Source organism: Pleurodeles waltl, chromosome 8, assembly GCF_031143425.1.
Source record: "Pleurodeles waltl isolate 20211129_DDA chromosome 8, aPleWal1.hap1.20221129, whole genome shotgun sequence".
Taxonomy (NCBI): Eukaryota; Metazoa; Chordata; class Amphibia; order Caudata; family Salamandridae; genus Pleurodeles; species Pleurodeles waltl.
Genome location: NC_090447.1, coordinates 1,193,222,256 through 1,193,243,871, shown reverse-complemented (window position 1 = coordinate 1,193,243,871; position 21,616 = coordinate 1,193,222,256). Strand labels below are relative to the sequence as shown.

Here is a 21,616-nt window from a genome sequence, read left to right as displayed (position 1 = left end):
GGCTGACAATTGCGACTTTATCACACCCTCCAAAGATTTACCCAGAAGTGGAAGCAGGGATATAGGATAGTAATTAGATAGACCCAAAGGGTCAACATTAGGCTTTGTTTGAACGGGGACAACCTGAGCTGTCTTCCAAGCATGAGGGACGCTGCCAGAGTCAATGGATAAATTTAACACTGTCCTCACTATTGGAGCCAGCTGGTGCAAGAGCAGAGCCACAATCCAAGTGGAGCATGGATCCAAGGGCAAACCCAATTTGGCATTAGCTGAAGCTTGTTGGATCTGCCGGAGTGAGAAATAAGCAAACTTTTCCAGTTCACAGTTATCCCTTTGACAGCGGGTGTTAGTTAAGAAACTAGAGTCTCCCAGGAGAGTGCTGTAGACAAAATAAATTACGAATAAATCAGATTGACTTTATTCTCAAACAAGTCAGCTAAGGCATTGCACAGTTCCTGAGAAGCAGGAATAGTTTGAGAGCAGGCAAGAGGGTTCATAAAATCATTTAGAATTTTTAAAAGAACTTTTGAAAAATTCCCAGCTAGCTCTATAGAGAAAATATTTAAGATTTTCTGGTTTCTTTAATATGCGTATGGTAAGAAGTGAGCCCTGATCTAAAGGCAACTTTGTCACTGTAGGAACCGTTTTTTCGCCTGCGTCTTTCTAACCTTTTACTTACATCTTTCTCCTGTCTAAGCTTCAAGGAATACGATGCAGCACAGGACCTGGCGGGTAGAGTCAAACTGTGATTCACAGAAGCAATATTGTCAAGAGCTTGCTTTAAAGAACTGCTGAATTGGGATAATACAGTATTAGCATTAAAATGTGAAGAAGACAATGGCTACTTAAAGGCCTTGAAGAAGGAATCCGGCAACATTAGGCGACACTTACCAAAAGGTTTCAGGCCTTCGGATCTCAGTTTAACTGTCACATTATTTCTAGACACCTGGAACTGGATTAGGAAATGATCTGTCAAGGAAGAGCTAATGAGGGGGTCATTGATATTCGTAAAGATAATGTCTAGACTGTGTCTGGCCGTATCGGTAGGACCTTTGAATTTTTGGTTAAGACCTAGTGAACCACTATCAGAAATAAATTGAGCTACCCCAGTTTTTGAGAGGTCTTCTCCGTGATAATTGAAATCTCCCAGCAAAAGAAAGTGTTTAGCCACTCTAGCATGAGTGGCAATAAGCTCCATGAGGCGGTGGCTAAAGTCTTTCTTGCATTTGAAAAACAACAACTGGTACAAAAAGGAGTATCATTCTTAGCCAGAGACAGGTTAGCAGGGAGTTATCACCAGCGGTGATACCTATTCAACTTCCCTAAACAGTGGTCCCTTCAATGAGAACGATTGTAATTGATAAAAATAGAAAACTGATAAATCTTCATGGCAATGTGTAGCCTTTTTGGATGGGAGGGCCTCCATCTTCTTGAACAAAGTCATTCTTGAAGCGAAAGTTGAAGCACTTCCTGAAAAAGAGATGGACATGATTCTTTGTTTATTGAACTGAGGCGGTTCAAGGAGGATGGATTCAGTTCTTTTTAGAGAGTGAATGTCTCCTAAGACAGTTAGGGGCATATTTAAGAGCCCCTAGCGCCACCTTAGTGCTACCATTGCATAATTTATTTACGCTAAGGTGGCGCTAAAGTGGCTTTTCTGCCGTGCCATATTTACAAAGTAGTGCAAAGCATGCATTGCAGCACTTTGTAATCCCTTGCATCATAGTATGCCTGCACCAGGCATAATGTATGTAGGTGGGGCATTTTGGCGCTTGGAGGCCCGCAAAAATGGTGGAGTGAAATTTAAAAGACCTTAAAATTACGCTCCCATAGTAACCTATGGGCCTCCTTGCACTTTGCCTGACTAGCATCACATTTTTCGACGCTAGTGTAGCAAAATACCACAATAGCATCAAAAATGTTGATGCTATGGTGCTAACGGCCACCATGGTGTGCATCCATGGTGTCGTTAGTGGGCAGTGGTGGGGGGGCACAAGAAAAGTGGTGCATCATAGCTTATGTGTAATTTTTTCGTAAATACGGGCCTCTTTTTTGTGACAAGTATTTTGAGGTTTCAAGATGCACAGCTTTGTACACAGTGCATGCTATTTTAAATTGGCTTGTACTTCAATAAGAAGGTACTCAAGACTACTAAAGACTGAAAAAATGCATTGTTATTATCCCCTTACATCTTGTATTTTTACAGTTTTCTCTGAGCCATTGCATGCCCAACATGATAATTGAGAAATTCTGTGCAGTGAGGTCAGTAGATGGAGGAGTCTATTTAGAAGTCTATGAGGGTTTAATGTAATTGAAGTGACCAGGTGTGAGAGAAAGGTCATGACATACAAAACACCTAAGCGACTATATTTTACTGGTGTCTATGTGGCCCACCTACCAACAACATTGCTAGTGTCCCTCAGAGAGAAACAGGCCCAGGATATTGAATACTCACAAGACAAAAGACCAGCTCTTGTGGGAGGGCTTGGGGGGGGTTGTGTGACTGCAGGGAGGTGCCCCCCCACCCACATCATGACAAGGAAAATCCAAAAGTCCTAAAATAGGATAAGTTGCATTGATGTGTGAATGTGCAACACACACAAGATCACACTAGCAGTGAAACCCAATAATAATAAAAAATATTTTAACAATTGCTGTTATAAACCAAATATCTTTGCAGGTACAAGAAAAACCTTAAGAAACAGATATGAGACCTCTATACCCCATTCTATTGCATGGTATGAATACATACTAAGTAGGGATTATAGGAGGTCTGAAGAAAGTTGGTGATCTATTTGGGCACGTAATTTTGCCAAAACATGTTGGCAAGGCATTAGGGATGGATGAAACAATGATTTTCACCAAACATCTTACAATTGTTTTTTTAATCATACCGAGTGTAAGATATTTTTATAATACATCTGGATCCCTGATTTTATCATGTCAAAATGTATTTGGGTGTCCCAGGACTTGCTGAATCTGTTAAAGTAGCAATAATCTACCTTGTCATGGACAGGTCAACAATGATGAAGCATGCCACAACAAACTGTAGGTGAGGTGACCTCTCTAAGGGCCTTATGTACCAAAGCATTTTCCCTTTGACACAGAATGGGTAAAGCCCTTTGATACCTCTGGCCCTAAATATCTTTGGATACCTGCATGGGAAAAGAGGACACCGCAGGTGAGCCCTCCATTCACAAGACCAATGCACTTGTTGTTTGTTTGCACAGTTTCTAAGGACGGTGTGTTTCTTCTCTCTCTCTCCTTGCATGTGTCTATGGTGGGGGTATCAAGCACAAAATGTGCAGTTAATACCACCTTCAAAGTTATGGCCAAGTTGAGAGAGCAAACACAATGGAGAGTGAATGTGTCATGGAAGGTGTAGATGTGAGAGATGCTGTTCGTGCTATGTTGTGATCGTACTGTAACAGTTCTCCCAGCGTTACCAGTGTCTCACCCTTCAAAGCCTTAAGAAGTAAAACTAACTAAGATTTGTTACAACCAGCATGGTTCAGCAGGTTCATAAAGGTTGCCTATGACAATAAGACACACAATTTGATCAAGAGATCAATAGTGTTTACTCTAAAGTCCAGCTCAATCAAAAGAAGAGCAATGAAAGATATGTTACAATCTAGAAAACCAAGCCTCTTTATTTTGAGAAGGGTAATTGAGTTCACTTGAGGTTACTGGAAGTGATGAAAGGGAAGGTGAGATTTGTCTTACACAGCAAAAAGGAAAAAGGGAGTGAAGATGGTTGTCCTGTGTGTGAAATTGTGAAATGGGTAATGGTGGATCGTGCATGTGTGCTGAAGGTCTCCCATGATTCTCCAGTTGGAGCTACGCATTCTAAAAATAGTCAAGAAGTGTTAATTTGCCTGATTGACTCAATCATGTGAAAAACGAAAGTGTAGAGTACTAGTTAAATTTAGAGACTATGCTGGTGGTTGACTTGTTTTTAATATCTTTCTCACAATACCTAGGCACTTGCTATCTGCACCAACAAAAACTCATTCAATTTTGATGATGTAAATTATACCCTGTTATTTCACACCAACTCAGATGAGAAACCTTATATCTCAGAATCAGTGAGAAATGTTGTTACACTGTTGGTGTTGGGTCACTAATACATTTAGCTTCAAATCAATTAGATAAATGATCTATCACAACAATAGCAAAACATTAAACATTAGGAAGAATCTAAAATGGGCCCAAAAAATCTATCCTTATCCTGTCCAACGCTTTTCCTGGACTGCCTGTTTCACTCATATGTGGTGTAACACATTTTCAATTTTTTTGTGTGTGCACAAGTCTCACATTTGTCAACCCTTCTCTCCATATTTCAATCCATTCCTGGTCACCAGTATGTCTCCCTTAGCCTTTTCTCAGTGAGTGCCATACCTAGGTGACCTTCATGACTAATGTTTATTAACCTAGCAAAGATGGCACTGGATGGAATTAGTTTGTCTGCCCTGAACAATAGTCCGGTCTTAACAGATAATTCTGTCTGCACCTTACTGTAAGACTGAGGTCCGACAGAGAAACTTACTTCTCTAGGCAATCCTTTCCTCGGGTATTCAATAACCTTTCTTAAAACACCATCTTCAGCAAGAGTATTTCTCAAATCCCCTTTATTGCCACATTTTACTCCATTCTATGCCACACTTGTGACAAGACAGTTCACAATCTCCTGTTCTTCCATCAATTCCTCTACATTCTCACCTGACCAGGCAAAGCAAGAAACGCAATATGCCTTCATGTTTTTTTCCAGCAGGTACATATGGCACACTGAAATCATATTAGAAGTTTGACACTCAATCTTATCAACCTAATTGAGGCCTTAGAGTAAAGAACATTTGTGCCACTTTAATTAAGCACAAGCGATTATGATTGGTGTATTATAAAAATGTAGTCCCCCAAACATATGCTTGAAAACACTGAAGTGCCCATGTGCATGCAAACATTTCCCATTCAATGATGGAATATGATAGTTCTTGTGGTCAGAGATTGTGAGACATGAATGCAGTAATCTGCTCAGACTCACTCTTACCCTGTAACAAAAAAAACACCAAGACATATCCCACTGGCATTCACAGTGATGCATAATGATTTACCAGGTGAGTACAGACTGAGCAACCAAACATTGGAAAGTTCTTTTGTCTACCTCCTTTGCTCGAGCCCACACAAATTTACACATTCTTCTTTAGCTGAGAAATAAAAGGTTCTGCTTTGGTGGCAAAGAGCTGAATTAATTTTACTTAAAATTCATACATCCATAAGAATGCTTAAAGCTATTCCCAATCTTTAAGGGCAGGTACCTCTTCAATTGCTTTCAATAGTCCTGTTCCAGGACCAATACCATTACATGAAACCACATGACTTAGATATTCCACTTCACGCACTCCAACTTCACATTTGTCCTTCCTTAATTTCAACCCTTGTCCTTTGAGAGCTCAAAGGCCAGCATCCTATCTTGTCAAATGTCACTTGTAGTCATTTGTAGTCTGTCATAGAACAAGATATCACTTGGAATATCAGCACCCCACCAAGACCATTCAACACATCACCCATAGTGTAAAACAGCAACAGACGAAGCAAGGCCAAAAGGCCTCCTTCAGTACTGAATACCCAACTGGAAGTCACAAAAGCAATGAGGTGCCTTCACTCTTTGGCTAATGCCTCTTGATGATAAGCAGAGAACATGTCAAATTTCGAAAACTAGTTTGCTTTCAGGTAGAGTGACAATCCTCTCCTAAATTTTGGGTAAAGGGTGACCATCTACCTAGATGCTTTATTCAGGCTCCTTAGGTCGATGCACATTTTCAGCTCTTCTTTCTTGTTCCATGCCACAATTCCTCAACGTCACCACTTTTCTCTTCAGAAATGACAGCGTGTTCCTTCAACTCTCCTTCTAAACTGCACAATTTAACATCCATACTCTCGTCTTCAACAAACAACTTGTTGAACACATCCCAGTGTAAGAACAATTGCCACACATTATTGATGATGCCAACCAAGAATGTCTGGTCCATACTGAGGGACAAAGAATTGTCCCCTGAACTTTACAACCGTTTCAACACATCCTTCTAAATGAATTTTTGCAAAATTATTACCTTTGGGATTTGTTTCTGGAGAGAATAAAACTTTGTTCATTGTTCTTCTTCTCAAACTTCTCTCTTGAAATAATAGTGAGTTTTGGTCCAGATTTGGTTAGCATACAACAATAATAAAATATTCAATTGAATTTCTGGCTTGGGAACAATATTTTCATGTACACCTACACACAAAAGCAAGTTTATGTAGCTTGTCAACCTCTATTTCAGATCATCGACCACCACATTCACAACATTCTTCTTTGAATTCTTCCTGCACACTATGGTGGAATGACACCTAACACCACATTTAACACACTCCTATGGAAGAGCAGGACACTGTTTGAATGAAGCAGAATGGAACTTTGACCCACATCTATAACCAAGATTGTTCACATTAACATATCTCTTCTTTTCTGTAGATTTGTTAGGAGTGGGTTTGTTAATGTAATGGTATAAAGAGTATCTTCATCATTCTTGTGAAGTTCTTTTGTTGACTCTCTTGAGTCTTGAATACTATTGGCTATGTGTTGCTTTTTTTTATTAATGCCCCTAATTTAGGAGTGATAGATCAGAGGCAGATCAATAATACTCCAGACCACCTTTAAAATTTGGAAGATAGCAGGGGTTATAGCTGAGTTAGCGGATCCTGATTGGGGGTCCTTTATAGATCAACACCACATTATATTACCGCAGGAAACATTGGCGCGTGAGCAGGTCTTTAGATCAAGGTACATTACATTTCCTACTAATATAGCACCATCACCTGCGAGGAGACCTTTATGGAGTTTGCTGATCTGTCTTAGGATGGACCTGTTCCCTACAATAAATATAATTCTGTCCGAGTATAGAGGCTATTGGCTATAGCTATTCCAACAGGCATTGCTTGGGGGGGTCAGGCACATTGCTGACATAAATGTTTATATTAGTATTCCCCACATGTGCCGTTAAATTGCTGTGCATGGTTTTCGCTCTGGCGGGATTGACAGTTAGGACACACCATGGGCGAACTGGGCATCAGCACTATGGAGGACTTTTTTGAGGAAGGCACAATTAAACACTGGGACTTGTTGGAGAGCAATACTGTCGCTCCGACCTCGTTACACCGGTTTCAGTATTATAGGGTACGGCACGCGATGGCAGAGCTCCTAGGGGATGACATGCGAGAACCCACGGAGGTCCATGCTCTCTCAGTAGTGATGTTAAATGATCAGCCTTGCCGTCTGGTTTCCTGTCTCTATGCACACAGTCAGAAATCACGAGTCCACGAGTTACCGAAGGCACAACTGGAGTGGCAGAGAGAGCTGGGGGTGCAGATTTCAGACGTACAGTGGCACTACTGCTGTGCGAAGACGCGCTCCATTTCCCTGAATGGTAAACACCGACTACTTCATTTTAAATACCTAAACAGAATATATTACACCCCCCTTAAGCTCCATAGATATGGATTAAGAGATAATACGAATTGCCCCAGATGTGGGGGAGAGCAGGTTGGATTCCTGCATAAGTCTTGGCCCTGTGAGGGAGTGCAGCGCTTTTGGAGGGCAGTGCTTTGCGAATTGGAATCCGTAGTTGGGGAGCAAATCGATGGTGGCCCGCTTATGGCGCTCTTGGGATGGGACAGGCATCTAGTGGTAACAATTTGGAAATTTATAGTGATTGGGCTTTTGCTGGCCAAACGACGAGTTACCATGAGATGGGACCGCGGACCAGTTCCGACAGTGGAGGAATGGCACAGGGACATGGCGTATTGTATTACACAAATGGATAATTATAGTGAATTGCTCCCCCCCACCAATAGACCTGTGAAATTCTGGGTTATTTATAAGCAATATCTTGTTGGTAAAGAAACGGGGGAACCAGAGGCAGGTGATTCTGTAGGATAGGCCGAGTATAGACTATACATTAAGTGCACGGAAGAGGCACCTGTCTGCATAATACACAGATAGAAGTCTCTAGATTGGACTGTGATGTTCGGAATTATTGGCCTTTCCTTTGATGCTCTTTGATAACATGAATTATATATGTCTGCAATTGTACGATTATATTGTAATGCTACAAGTGTTTGCATAAAAGTATAAATAAAGTTATAAATAAAAAATAACAAAATAAATGTTTATATTAGCTCTGTCGTGGCAAACCTTCATTTAGATATGGTGGTCTAACTGCCATAGATGATTGACCCCATACACCACAGTCATCTCAAAAGCATCGCAGGAGACTGTAATATAAAAATGATAGCGGGCCTTATTCCTATGGACCAGATGTAACCAATACACATGTCCAGATCAATGTCCGACAGTGTCGCTGACCTTGTGGTTAAGCATTAAAGGGTCACATGCCAAATTGTTTGCCTTGATAGTGGCCCATGGCCTGCAGGTTGTAAATGGCTTTACTCAATCTGACCTTCCACCACTTCCAACCTTTAAAAGAAGCTTGTACACCAGTAATGTTGATTATATTTTCGGGATATAATGTTAATGTTTAATTGATATGAAGTTAGTATCCAGAAACAATAGTGATCATGAAGCTCTGAGCGCCTATTTCTCTGTAATACCCTTCTTAATCATGCCTCGCAATATCACCATAAGCATGGTTGAAACCTGCAATAATAAAAGAAATGTGAAATGGGCAGCATTAGCAGATAATACGACCCTCCAGCTTCAAATTTGCAATCTGTTTGTGGGGAAAGTCGCCCAAAATAGAATCAATTGACATGAACATGCTAAACTTTGTGAACTACCCTTGTGAATTTATGGGGCTGCTGAAACCTCTTTTTACCAAGAAGAGGTGGAGTGGTCAATGGTCAAATGATCTTCATGAGTGGTATTCACATGACTATAGTCATGCTAAAACATTACTGATTGAAGCTGCAAAATAAGGTGACCATAGGGAGATCACTAATACCAACGGAGTCTATAAGATACTACTATTTAAGGCTAAAAGGGGTTGGGAGTCAGAGCAGTGGGAAGACGTTACCAAATCCCATCATATGAGGAATGCCAAGGCCTTCTGGAAACTTGTAACGTCTGGGTCTTGCTCCACAGATAATCACCATGACACAGTTGTCCAACCTGAGGCATGGGTATCCTGTTTTGTTAAACTATATAGGGTATGGCTCAAAGATAAGGTCCTGCTTAATGAGGACTATATAGCAGACCAAATAGAGCAAAAGTATGGGCCTGAAGCTGGAACCTCTACTGAATTTGGCATAGCAAAAACAGCACAGGCGCTTCAACTGCTGAGGAGGGAGAAGGTGCCCGGCCCCGACGGCATCCCAAGTGATTTATATCTGTCCCAACTAGAAATCTGGGTTCCTTATCTGAATGCCCTCGGAAATGCTATTTTAAGAGGCGAGGATATAGCTCCCTCCTGGCACTGAACTACCATTGCCCTTATTTACAAGAAGGGGAGGACGGATGACCCATCCATTTACAGACCCATCAGACTGATTGACATTAACCAGAAAATATTTGCCAGGCAGATATTATTTAGACTTCACTCATGGATAACAGCCCACCACATTCTATCAGGCAGCCAGGCAGGGTTCAAGGCTAAGGTCAGTACCATCGACCAGGTGTTCCGCTTCAGGACGATCTGGTGGAAGTACGTCGCCCTGAGGCAGGACCACCTTTATGTTGTTTTATAGATCTAAGGGTGGCATTTGACCTTTTTCCAAGGGAAAACTTATGGAAGGTGTTGGAGTCATATAATATTCCAGGCAGTTTCCTAAGGATCCTGAAAACCTTACATTCTGAAACATATGCCAGGTCAGGTGGAATTCTGGAGGCAATCTGGCATCCAGGAAAAAATTAACCACGGTGTCAGGCTAGGCTGTGTGCTTGCTCCCACTCTTTTTAGTTTATATATTAATGGAGTAGTAGACTGGCTGGCAAAATGTAACCACAATGCCCCTAAATCTGCGGGCATTAACACCTCCATCCTCATGTTTGCCGACGATACGCTCCTAATATCCAGAACCCCACATGGTCTACAGTCACGGTTGGATTGCTTTGCATCATTCTGCCTTACAAGGTGTCTTCAGATAAATCATGAATTCATGGCACTGAACCCCCACAGATACTTTACAGACAGGATGAGAGTAGAGGGGGACCTTTGGAGAATGCAAAGTCAAACTTCATGGCATTGAACACCCACAGCTCCTTAAGAGGCAGGATGAGGGTAGAGGGGTGCCTTTGGAGCACGTAAAATGTTTAGATTATCTCGGTGTAAGATTGGCTGATAACATATCTTGGGTCCCACAGATGGGGAAAATAAGACCCACTCTGCTCCAAAGGGCTTCTGCTGTCGGAAGGAAATTTAAGGCCACTTCTGACGGAGTAACTCCGGCCTTTGAAGTACATAGGGCTACAGCTAAGTCAGTAGCCATGTATGGTGCAGAACTTTGGGGATGTGCTGATGTATCTACGCATACCCAAACTGAGAAACAACTTATCAGGACACTATTTAATCTGCCCACAAACACCCTTCTCATACCCGTACAATTTGATCTAGCATTAAAGATATTTGATCAGGTGATACTACTAAAATTTTTGATATACTGGGTGCACCTCTGGATGACATCAGAATTGGAGCCCTACGGAAAAGCTTTGTCAGAGACAGGCAGTAGTGACAAAAGGAGTTTGCACCCCATGGCTTAGGAAAATAAAAGTATTGTATGAGCTTGTAAAAATGGAGGAAGTCTGGCACTTCCCTGCTTGAATGAGGAAAGGTATCCTTACAAAATTAAAGCAAGCTTATTAGGGCTTCATGTTGGAACACATTTGGAAATACCAAAAGGCGGGGAGTGTCTCTGAGAAATTCCTTAGCCACAAATGCTTTTTTAGCTTCGAACCACACTTGGACAGGATCCGCCCTCTCAAGTGAAAAGTTTGTAAATAAAGTTTAGAATTGGCACTCTGCCTCTAAAATATTTTACATGCAAATGGGATAAAAGCTGCTTCTTGTTCTCCTATTGCCCTTTCGGCCCACAGTCAGAAGAGTCAGTGTACCATTTCCTCTTCTTCTGTTCAATTATGCCCTGCCCCGAAAAGGTGGAATATTCCAGTGTTCAAGCTAATGGGTACAGTCCAGTATTGGGGAACTTCTAGGATAGTTAGGTTTGTCACAAAGGAGCACATTGTGTTTGCTGTCTCTAGATTTCTAGTGTGGTCATGGAGAATCAGATCAAATAAGATATCTGTGACAATTTATAGCCGGAAAGCTTTTTCGCCTTAATGTGTGTGACTATATCATAAGCTGTATTTTTAGCCCCAATATTGTCGCTGAAAGTTAAACTTTTTTTTCAAATAAATATGCATACCTATGTCGGCTACCATGAACATTTATTAGAATTGTGTGCTGCACTGTTTCCCTAACACTGTTGCTGCTAGTTGCATTTTTTAAATGGGTACACCTATGTGGGTTTTTAAGAAGGTTAACTAGAATTGTGTACTGTATTGTTTTAATGTGACAAGAATCTTTAAAGTTTAAACTTATTTATATGTGTACTTTTATAAGCCGAAATAAAGTATTAAGAAGAAATGCTTGAAGATTTGAGTTCAAGAAAAAAGTAAACTGTACTTGGTATTATCTGTGATACCGTGGTTAACACCTGTGCTACATTTTATTTCCAGGTTCTGAAAATGATTGCACTGATGCCACTGTTTATGATTACCTTTTTCTTTTTTCATCACTGTTCGTCTGCTCCTAGATTGCCTGTGAGTATCAAATACGTTTAGAAGTCTAAGAACCGATTTCATTTGCAATGATTCCGTTTATTTATGCAAGTCTAAGTAATTAAAGTATTTATCTGTGGTAATGCTGAGATCATTTTTCTTTCACTTACTCATTAATTCATTTCTTGGACAGTCTTGCCATTAGTCTGAGATACTTTTCCAAAATTCTGTTCTGGAATGCATAATTCTGAATATGTTTTCAATTCTTTCTTTTCTTTCATTAGTGTTTGGGAATGAACAGATCTTTCGTTTTATACCACAATAGTGCAGTCTGTTTCAAGAATGGCAGGGTAACAAACTAGTTGGAGGGCATTAGACTGTAACAAGTGTGGAGTCTAGGTATTTCCCTAAAGTGAATCAAGCCCCATACCAAACACTTTATATTGGAAAAAAGTTTGTGGGACCACTCATAGAAAAAGTGTAAATAGCTCTCTCCCTACTGAGAAAGGTTCGATCTTCTATATCACACCCGATGCAAATGTATATAGTCTCAGGATCATCTAGATTCATTCTTGTCCACGCATACGTAACATTAATTGCATGAATGAATTCTTCCCAGCAGTGAGGCATCCATTTACCTCCTTAATTTCCAAATAGCCCCATAGATCATGAGGAAGAAAGGGCCAAATATTTTCAGACAGGACAGGCGGTTTAAGCATAAATGAATCTCAGAAAAACCAGGATGAGATGGTTGGCAGTGTACTGGAAGGGACTAGACTGAGAAAGTTATGGATACTTTGTAAACTAGGGAGCAATAACAATCAGAAGATATGCCAACAAACAGAGAACAGACACATCCAATTTCTTTTTATTCCTTACACATGAATAAATAACGTTTTTAGTCAGCGGGAGAGCAGCAGATACTGCTTTGTTTCTTCTGCTAGTAGTGCCAGCAGAATGTCTTAAGCCATTGCCTGTTCGAAAGCAAGAGAATCATCCTGCAAACCGGTGCCCACTGCTCCTCTTACCCCACTGCATTATGCCACACAAACGCCTGCCTGGCTGCTCCAGATCCAGGCTGCATTCCAAGGAACATCCACCATTGCAGTGATAACCACAGTTGGGAAACAAATAGGTCAGCAAAGTTGGCACAGAGTCAGTATCCAACCTCTCATGAAAGCGGATGGCATGGCAAAATGAGATGAGCTAATAATATCTAGACACCGATCTTATGCTATGTACCAGAATGTGTACAGCATCTTCTACCATTAGTACGGCACAGCAAGGCACAGAAGGGCTTCATTTGTGCTCTATTATCGCCGATGCTGGGATTCCCGTTAATTGGTTGTGCCTAGATGGATTGTTTCCTAGCTAGGTAAACAGAAGTGATGTAAAGTTCTGCATGATGTAGTCTACTTTGGCTGACTCTGTCTGAATTGTACTAGTATATATGTTGGTGTGGTGCAGGTGAGTTCTATTTAATTGGAGTAGCTTTGCCAAACACGTGGCTTTACTGTTTTGTTGGGCACATCACTATGTCAAGGAGACCATCTAAAGTGTCCTGTTTGAGAAAGGGGAATTGTAACTGTAAATGAAATTGTTTTGTGTAGGGAGTGTTGCTGGGTGTCTGATATTAGCCGTGCCAATTGTGGAATATCAGATGCGAGTTGGGTGCTCGTGATCAGGTTTGTATCCTGAATCTTGATTGAGCGGTTGCGTGTGCGTCTTGGATTTAGGTGATATTGCATCGCGATAACCAACTAAACAGCTGCTCTAATGCATTTTATTGGATAAACAGAAAAGAAGAACAGAAGAAGCAATGTGTTGGCAGGCTGATATTTATTTACAAATAAATAGATAAACACAGAAGTAAATGGAATCTGTGTGTGAGCATGAGTACATGTATGCGACAGTGTCTAGAACAGCCATTTTGTGTGTGTGTTTGTAAGTGGATGACTGGGTCAAAGCTAGGTCTGTGCCGGTATTTCAAATGTGTACTGTTGGCAGGATACAAGGCTCAGGACAATACCAGGAATGTAAGAGATATATACCTCTTCTGCCTCTGGAATGGTGTGCACTCACACATCAGCTAACTGCTTTTCCCTGAAATATATATTTACCTACGCAGCCCACTGGCCAAAGAACGAGATGGGGGAGTTAAGCTGGGGTTGAAAGCTATACGCCCCTTCATTTTCCTAGATACTCTGACTCTAGTAGAACAGAGGTGTCATGGTTGGAAGAGGGTTGTGTGTCAAATATTGAGTACTTTTTTCTTGATTTGCATGACATTTTCTATAGAGAACATTGACAACCAACAAATTGTCTCCAAAATATTGACTACCAGCATATCGTCAAGGTAAGTATACCTAGATAATTTAGATGAGGATACATTTCTATTCTGAACTTGATAGTCAATTTTCTGGTTACCGTAATACTCTAGGACAATAAACCTTGATATAGTGTTTGAATATTTGAAAACTTCAAGAAGGAGTGCTCCCTCAGGATGCTGAAGGCCTTTCTTAGCTCAATGTCATGTAGACCAACAGGGATAACTTTACAGCAGTGTGACCGGTGCAGCTGCACCGGGTGGCACTGTGTTGTGTGCAACTTATGAGTTTGTTGTGTGTTCTGCAGGTTTCGGCACAGTAAAAATATCAAGATAATTCTGGTGTTAGACCTGACAGCCTTAGGGTGGTCATCCCCCAACTTTTGGCCTGGCTCCCTCCACGTTTCTGACACTGTTTGTGCTGGTTTTAGGACTCTGCTCACCTCACCACTGCTAACCAGTGCTAAAGGGCATATGCTCTCTCCCTTAAACATGGTAACATTGGTTCATCCCCAATTGACATATTTGATTTACTTATAAGTCCCTAGTAAAGTGCACTACATGTGCACAGGGCCTGTAAATTAAGTGCTACTAGTGAGCCTGCAGCACTGATTGTGCCACCCACATAAATAGCCCCTGTCGCCATGTCTCAGGCCTGCCATTGCAAGGCCTGTGTGTGCAGACTGACTGCCAATTCAACTTAGCATTTAAAAGTACTTGCCAAGCCTTAAACTCCCCTTTTTCTACATATAGGTCACCCCCAAGGTAGGACCTAGGTAACCCATAGAGCAGGGTGCTGTGTAGGTAAAAAGCAGAACATGTACATATGTGAGGCTTGCTCCTGTCATAGATTAGCATTAGGACTGCCCTCAGACTTTTTGAGTGGTAGATTCTGATCTGGAAGGGGTAACCAGGTCATATTTAGTATGACCAAAATGGTAATAGAAAATACTGTTTAATGGAGAGTTTGGATTTAATATTACTATTTTAGAAATGCCACTTTTAGAAAATGGGTGTTTCTCTGCACTTAAAACCATCTGTGCCTTACAGCCTGTCTCCTATCAACGTCTGGTCTGTGCTGGTTGACAGCTCCCTTGTGCATTTCACCCAGACAACCACAAACACAGGACACTCAGTAACATCTGGATTCATCTGCATATTGAATGGGTCCTCCTGGGCTGGAAGGGTGGAGGGCCTGACACACATTTCAAAGGCCAGTGGTCTGTCCTCACGCAATGGACTGATAAACCTCCCAATGGGACTCTGGCAGACAGAACTGGGCTGAAATTGGAACTTGTGCACTTCAAAACCACTCTTTGAAGTGTACCGCCCTTCAAAGGCATTTCTGGGTATACAAACTGGGGCTCTGACTCCACCAACTCAGACACTTCTGGACCTACACCTGCACCCTGTCGGAGGAGCTGCCTGGCTGCCCAAAGGACTCATCTGGACTGATTTGCTGAGAAGGACTGCTGCCCTGCATCCGCCTGCTGCCCAGCTGGTCTCTGACTTTGCTGGAAGGACTCTGCCTTCCCCAAAAGTGCTCTCCAAGGGCTTGGATGGAGCTTGCCTCCTGCTTCTGAAGTCTCAGGGCCAACAAAGACTTCATCTCTTCAAGAAACTCCTTGTGCATCGAAAATCAATGCACCACCTGCAGAAAACAACGCAAAGCCTGCATTGCGACCGAGAAATTGCCGCACAGCCGACCAGAACGATGCAGCCACGACTTCCCGACTAGAAATTCAAAGCAGTGACAACCTTGCAAAGGAAAATATGATGCATCGCCTACCGGATCGACGCAGCGCCTATGCTCTCTTCCAGAGCATCAAGGATTTTCAACGCATCGTCCCTGGGTGTCAAAATATCCCCACATCGCAGTGAGGAACCAAGACTGCGTGCCTAAAATCCCTTGCAGCGTGGAAAGAAACAACTCATCATCTGTTCTAAGTCAGAAAATTTGACGCAACACCTTATTTTTCCATGCATCCACGCCTCTGCGGTCTCGGTGTGTCGTTATTTTTGATTCATACCAGGTACTTTGTGTAACAAAGAGACAACTGTTTATTTCTAAGGATTAAGACTCTTTTAAACCTTTTAAAAGTGATAATTCAACTTGTGCTTATTGGATCTTTGTCGTTTTTTACCTTACTTTATTCAGATAAGTACTATATATTTTCTAAACCTGTGTAGTGTATTTTTGTGGTCTTTTCACTGTGTTACTGTATGATTTATTGTTCAAATACTTGACACTTTGCCTTCTAAGTTAAGCCTGACTGCTCAGTGCCAAGCTACCAGAGGGTGGACACAGGATAATTTGGATTGTGTGTTGTTTACCCTGACTAGGATTGTGGTCCCTACTTGGACAAGGGGGTATACCTCTGCCAACTAGAGATGTAATTTCAAACATCTGGTGATTAATGTTCCCGTTGTTTTAGTAAGATCAGAGTTTTATCTAGTGGCAGTTTTGAAGGTGATATAGGAAGCAAGAAAAGAGTTGTCCAACAATAACATGTTCTTGAATCTCCAAGATTTGTTAGGCCTGCTTGTGAGGATGTCTAAATCAGATGGTACTGGGGCATGATCCGATATTGGTATAGCACTCAGTTGGTCAGTCAGTGCAGAAATGGCAGTCTCCAAATGTACATCGCATTCATGTGTGAAAAATGGAGCAAAATCAGGAAATGCAGGCATGGTTGGAATGCAGCTGCTTTAGGACATTGGAGCCTGAAGGTGAGGACTCTGAGTTCAATTCCAGAGCTTGTGTGTCATTTTTAAAACGCCAAAGCCGCACGGAGCTCTGCAGAGCAGTGGCCATCTTGCAGGGCATCAAGCCACGCCCCTCATCTAGTGCAGTTTTGACTCATCATAAAGTAGCACAGTGGGTTAATGTGACTGCTGCAAAAAACTGATAACATGCACATCACAGAGCTGTATTTTATGTGGATAGGTCAGTAGGTTACTGCTTTTGTCACATAGATCCTTTTGTTACTTGCCCTTCGTAAGTTACAATAATAATATAGCACAGTGACCTATGAACTGTCACCAAAGAGCAGCATCAGAACTGCATGGTATAGGTTAGAACATTAGTGTTTTTCTCCAATCTTTCATTATCCTAATGTTGCTAAGAAGATTTGTTTGGGTAGAAATACATACTTATTAGTAAAAAGCCAACCCTAATCACTGTGGTACATTTTAAATCCTGTGATTGTGCTCCTCTGGACCAAACACTCTTAATATATACTGCCTAGTAGTATTGATGACATATGATTCCTACATCTTCTATGTAACATTTCTTATACAATGACTTACACATGTATGATTCATTGTCTTTTTATTATGTGTTTGTAATGTAAAATGGTCTGACAAACAAGACTGGTATTAGTAGCTCTATAAAACAAATGCAATGCATGTGAGAGCTATGATATGGAGAGATGAGGAGTACTATTGGAGGTTAGTTGTGAGAAAATCTTTGGATAAGGAGGTCAATGGAGCCGCCAAAGGAGATTGTTGCACCTGGCGCCACCAGCGTTAATGCCAGCCCTGGAGACCCAATTACAGAGTACCCTAGGTTGCCTTCAAGACTGATCCGTTGGAATCCCTACTTCCTTTGTCCAGCAAGGGAAGGGCACAGACAAGACATATGAAAGAATGCATAGTGCAGACTGCTGCCTGCTTAGCTCTAAGATTTCAGGATGCTGTACATACAGCAAGTTCAGAGTGAGTGACTTGAGTGAATATACTGTTCTGCTAAAAGATCATTGTAATAGAACTGGATGTATTGGACCATTGATGATACTGAATCACTGATACTACTGAAATAATAATAACACTACTGAGTCGATGGTTATAGTGTGCCATGGATGGTTATAATACTATGTAATTGTTATGCATGGCTTCCATAGGAAGACTCCAGATTATAAATCCAGGAACCCACTGTTATGATGTAGCAACAGTGGATAAAAAACAAACTCATTTCCCGCTGTTGCTATGTCATAAAGGCCGTCTAGGCCAGACTGTCAGGCCTATCTAAGTGCCAGTCAGTACAGTGCTGCTTGTCTGCGTTGACTGAAAGCAGAGCGCATAGCTTGCAGGAGGGAGAAGAAAACGAGCAAGGGTGGTGTTGGGGGACAGTTAAAAGGTGGCAAGTAAAGCATTTATTTTGAACATTTGGATCAAGGAAGAAAAGCCTTCTTATGCATCGGTACCCTACTACTCCTCTGGCCCTGCGCAACCGTTGAAAAGTTGGGGCAGATGATTTTGGCCACCATGCATCACTTAAAATTATATATTGCTAAAAAGATTGTTAGGAGGATGTTTTTCACCGTGGGTGATGTAAGTATTACAGAAGGAGCTGCACAAGTGTCTGTGGCCCCTTCTGTAATACCAAAGTTGCTCGGGGGAGGTGCACAAAGCAAACGCACATGCCAGTTGCTCCCCAGGGCATTTTAGGTCAAAGTGCCCCAGATGTCTACCCAAACACATGTAGATAAGAATGTTGCCCTATCCCTGTTATGATAATTATTATTATAGAGGCCCTAAAGCTACTGAGCCATTCATAATGTAGAACCACTTAGAATACCAAATACTGGCAATAGAGCATGATGAAAAACTAATGTATATTTCCCATTAAGACACTGAAAATTCTTACTCAATAGTTAGTCGTTGCTGATATTCAGCCACTAATAGTACTCAACATGTAATGAATCTGAGATATTAATAGAGAGCCATCGATGATATAGACCCATTGATGATACAGCATCACTTATGATATTGTTTCAGTAATAATACCGAGCCACTGATAATACTGAGCCCATAATCATACTGCATCACCATTGGCACTCACCTGCTGACAGTACTGAGCCACTGATGGCACAGAATCACTGATGACACAAAGTCACTGCAGATACTAAGCCATTCATAAGATTGACTATGATTTAAATGGCCTATTAACCACCTGATGAGTGCGCAGATAATGCCCCTCATAGTCAGTGTCTCAGCTTTAAAAGCGGAACAGTATCACTGGAGAGCCTAGATGGAGATCTCCAGGCGCTTGGATACGAACATCACACTTGGAAATACCAGACATAATTTGCATGTTCACCATGGAAACATTTACTGTGTGTGAAATGTTTGTTCTAGTCAACAGGGCACAAAGTGTAGGCGGTTTTAAGTGCCTCTGTGATGGCAACCAGGCAGAGTAATCACCAGATATAATGAGAAGCTAACAGTCTTGTTTAAAAGGGCAGCATATTCGAAGGCAAACTAGAAATTCCTAGGTCCTCTATTACAGAGAGATGTAAAAGGGACATATTATGGATTGTGGACGTTGTTGGAGTTTGCCTTTATTTAAACCTTTATATAGAGCAGTGTAATATTAGGGTTCCCCCAGTAGTGCAAATTAAGTCGCAGTAAAAGAAGATTAATGAATTCTGTTTGTCCCGAAGAAAGTGGACAAAAAGAATTCGTTTTCACTGAAAAAGCGTGTTGATGTTTTTTAAACCGCCTTGTACGTTACTGGTATGCAACTGATAAAATTTACTTAGGACGAGCATATGGGAGGAAAACTGAGGAATGTGAGGCTCGTGTATGCAAAGAATGGTCGATTTAAGTAGTATATGGCGGCTGTTACCTTATGCTTTTTTTTCTATATAATACGATTTTAAAAGTCTTTGTGTAAAAAAGATACATGATAATCTAATGGACCTTGTTCACACTTTCTTAAACTGAGCAGTTGAGAATATTTGCAATATATTGCAATTCATTTAATGAACTGTGCTAAAGAAATCGATCTTTGCCATTTTTATTTATATTTTAGGAACAAACTGTGACTCACAAAAGAAACAAGTTTTAAACCTTATGCCATTATTAGTGACTTTTAGAGGATTTGTATCATGTGTTTTTTCTGTGGATGGGGTCAAGAAGTAAGATACTATGAACTCTGTCATCCTTAGCTTTCAAAGTCATCCAACACTTACAAGTAGAAACAAAATGACTTTGTGTTAGATCTGGCATCCTTGGTGTGGTTTCCCCAAACTTTTTGCCTTCTGACCTCCTGTGTTTCTGACTTCTTTTTTGTTGGCTTTAGAATTCTGTGCACTTTATCACTTCTGACCAGTGGTAAAGTGCAGGTGCCCTGTACTCTAAAATATGGTGGCATTGGCTTACCCACAACTGACACATTTAATGTACTTGTAAGTCTGTGCCCAGGCCCTGTAAATTTAATGATGCCAGTGGGCTGTAGTACTGGTTGTGCCACCTATTACAGTAGCCCTTCAAACATGTCTCAGGCCTGCCACTGCAGAGCCTGTGTGTGCAGTTTTACACTGCCATTTCGATCTGGCAAGTGCACCCACTTGCCAGGCCCAAACTGTCCTTTTTACTATATATCAATCACCCCAAAGGTAGGCCCTCGTTAGCCCCAATGACAGGATGCAGTGTATTCATTAAGTTAGACGTGTACTTTTAAGTTTAACATGTCCCGGTAGTGAAAAACTATCTACTCCCATAGGGTAGTATTGGGATTGCCTTAAAGCATCTTTTAACTGTAATTCCCAATTGGGAAAATATAGAAATTTGGAGTTTGGTGTCTCTGGACTCACAATTTAAAATCACGACTTGTGGTGAAGTCATATTTAAAATTTTAAGTCTGTAAATGCCACTTTTAGAAAGTTGGCATTGTATTACTTTAACCATTCAGTGCCTCTGCTAGACTCTGAATATACGTCTGGGGTAGATGACAGCTGGGCTTTGTGAATTCCCTCTAGACAGTCACACACAAAAGGTTCTTGGGTGTGACATTTGCATCCTGATGGCCCACCACCAGGCTTATGGGTCTTCCTGGGCTAGATCGGAGGGAGGAGCTGACACAACTGAATGGGGATGTGCCTCTCCTCACACAAAGGGCTGCATACCCCCCTGCAGAGTGTCTGGAGTCAGGGAAGGAAGGGCTGAGGCATTGAGAACTTCAAAGGCCTCTTTGAAGTCTCCCTCGCTTAAAAGGCACATTTGGGTATATGTCCTGGACCCCAAACCCCTCCAAATCAGAATTCTACTGAAACCAAGGACCTTCTGCCAGGAAGAAGGACTATTGGGCTACCAGGAGGGACAGCCCCTCTGCATCTGCATTGCTGTGTTGGCCTACTGCTTGGCGTGTGCTTTGCTGTAGGAGGGACTGCCACTTAGTTACTTGCTGTGCTGTTTTGGCCTGCTGCCTGCTGCTTCTTGCCTGGAGTGAGAAAGACTGGACCTGCTCTCTACATCCTTGAGCCCAAGATTCCTCAAGGGCTTGTTGACTTGCCTCCTCTTCTCCTGCAGTCTCAGGGACATCAAAGACTACCTGCAACTCTCGTGGTGCTGCTGGCCTCTGCCATCTGGGAGTCCTACCCTTGCCTGAGGTGCCCCCTCCGGTCCTGGGACTCAGAAGTGGATTGAGCAACTGTTTTCTCCAAAAAGTGGCACGTCGACCCGACCGGACTGTGTGTGAAAAATTGGTGCATCGCTCCTTCCATGCAGAGGCTGCCTGA

At 41.7% G+C, this 21,616-nt stretch overlaps 1 protein-coding gene across 1 annotated transcript in view; it reads left to right on the top strand.

Moving 5' to 3' along the window:
* Positions 1-21,616, top strand: part of LOC138250515 (fibrinogen-like protein 1) — a 227,151-nt gene that overhangs the window by 14,577 nt on the left and 190,958 nt on the right. The window contains exon 2 of the mRNA XM_069205465.1: positions 11,726-11,809. Coding sequence (XP_069061566.1) covers positions 11,735-11,809 — 75 coding nt within the window. The 5' untranslated portion in view covers positions 11,726-11,734. The remainder of the gene's footprint in view (positions 1-11,725; positions 11,810-21,616) is intronic.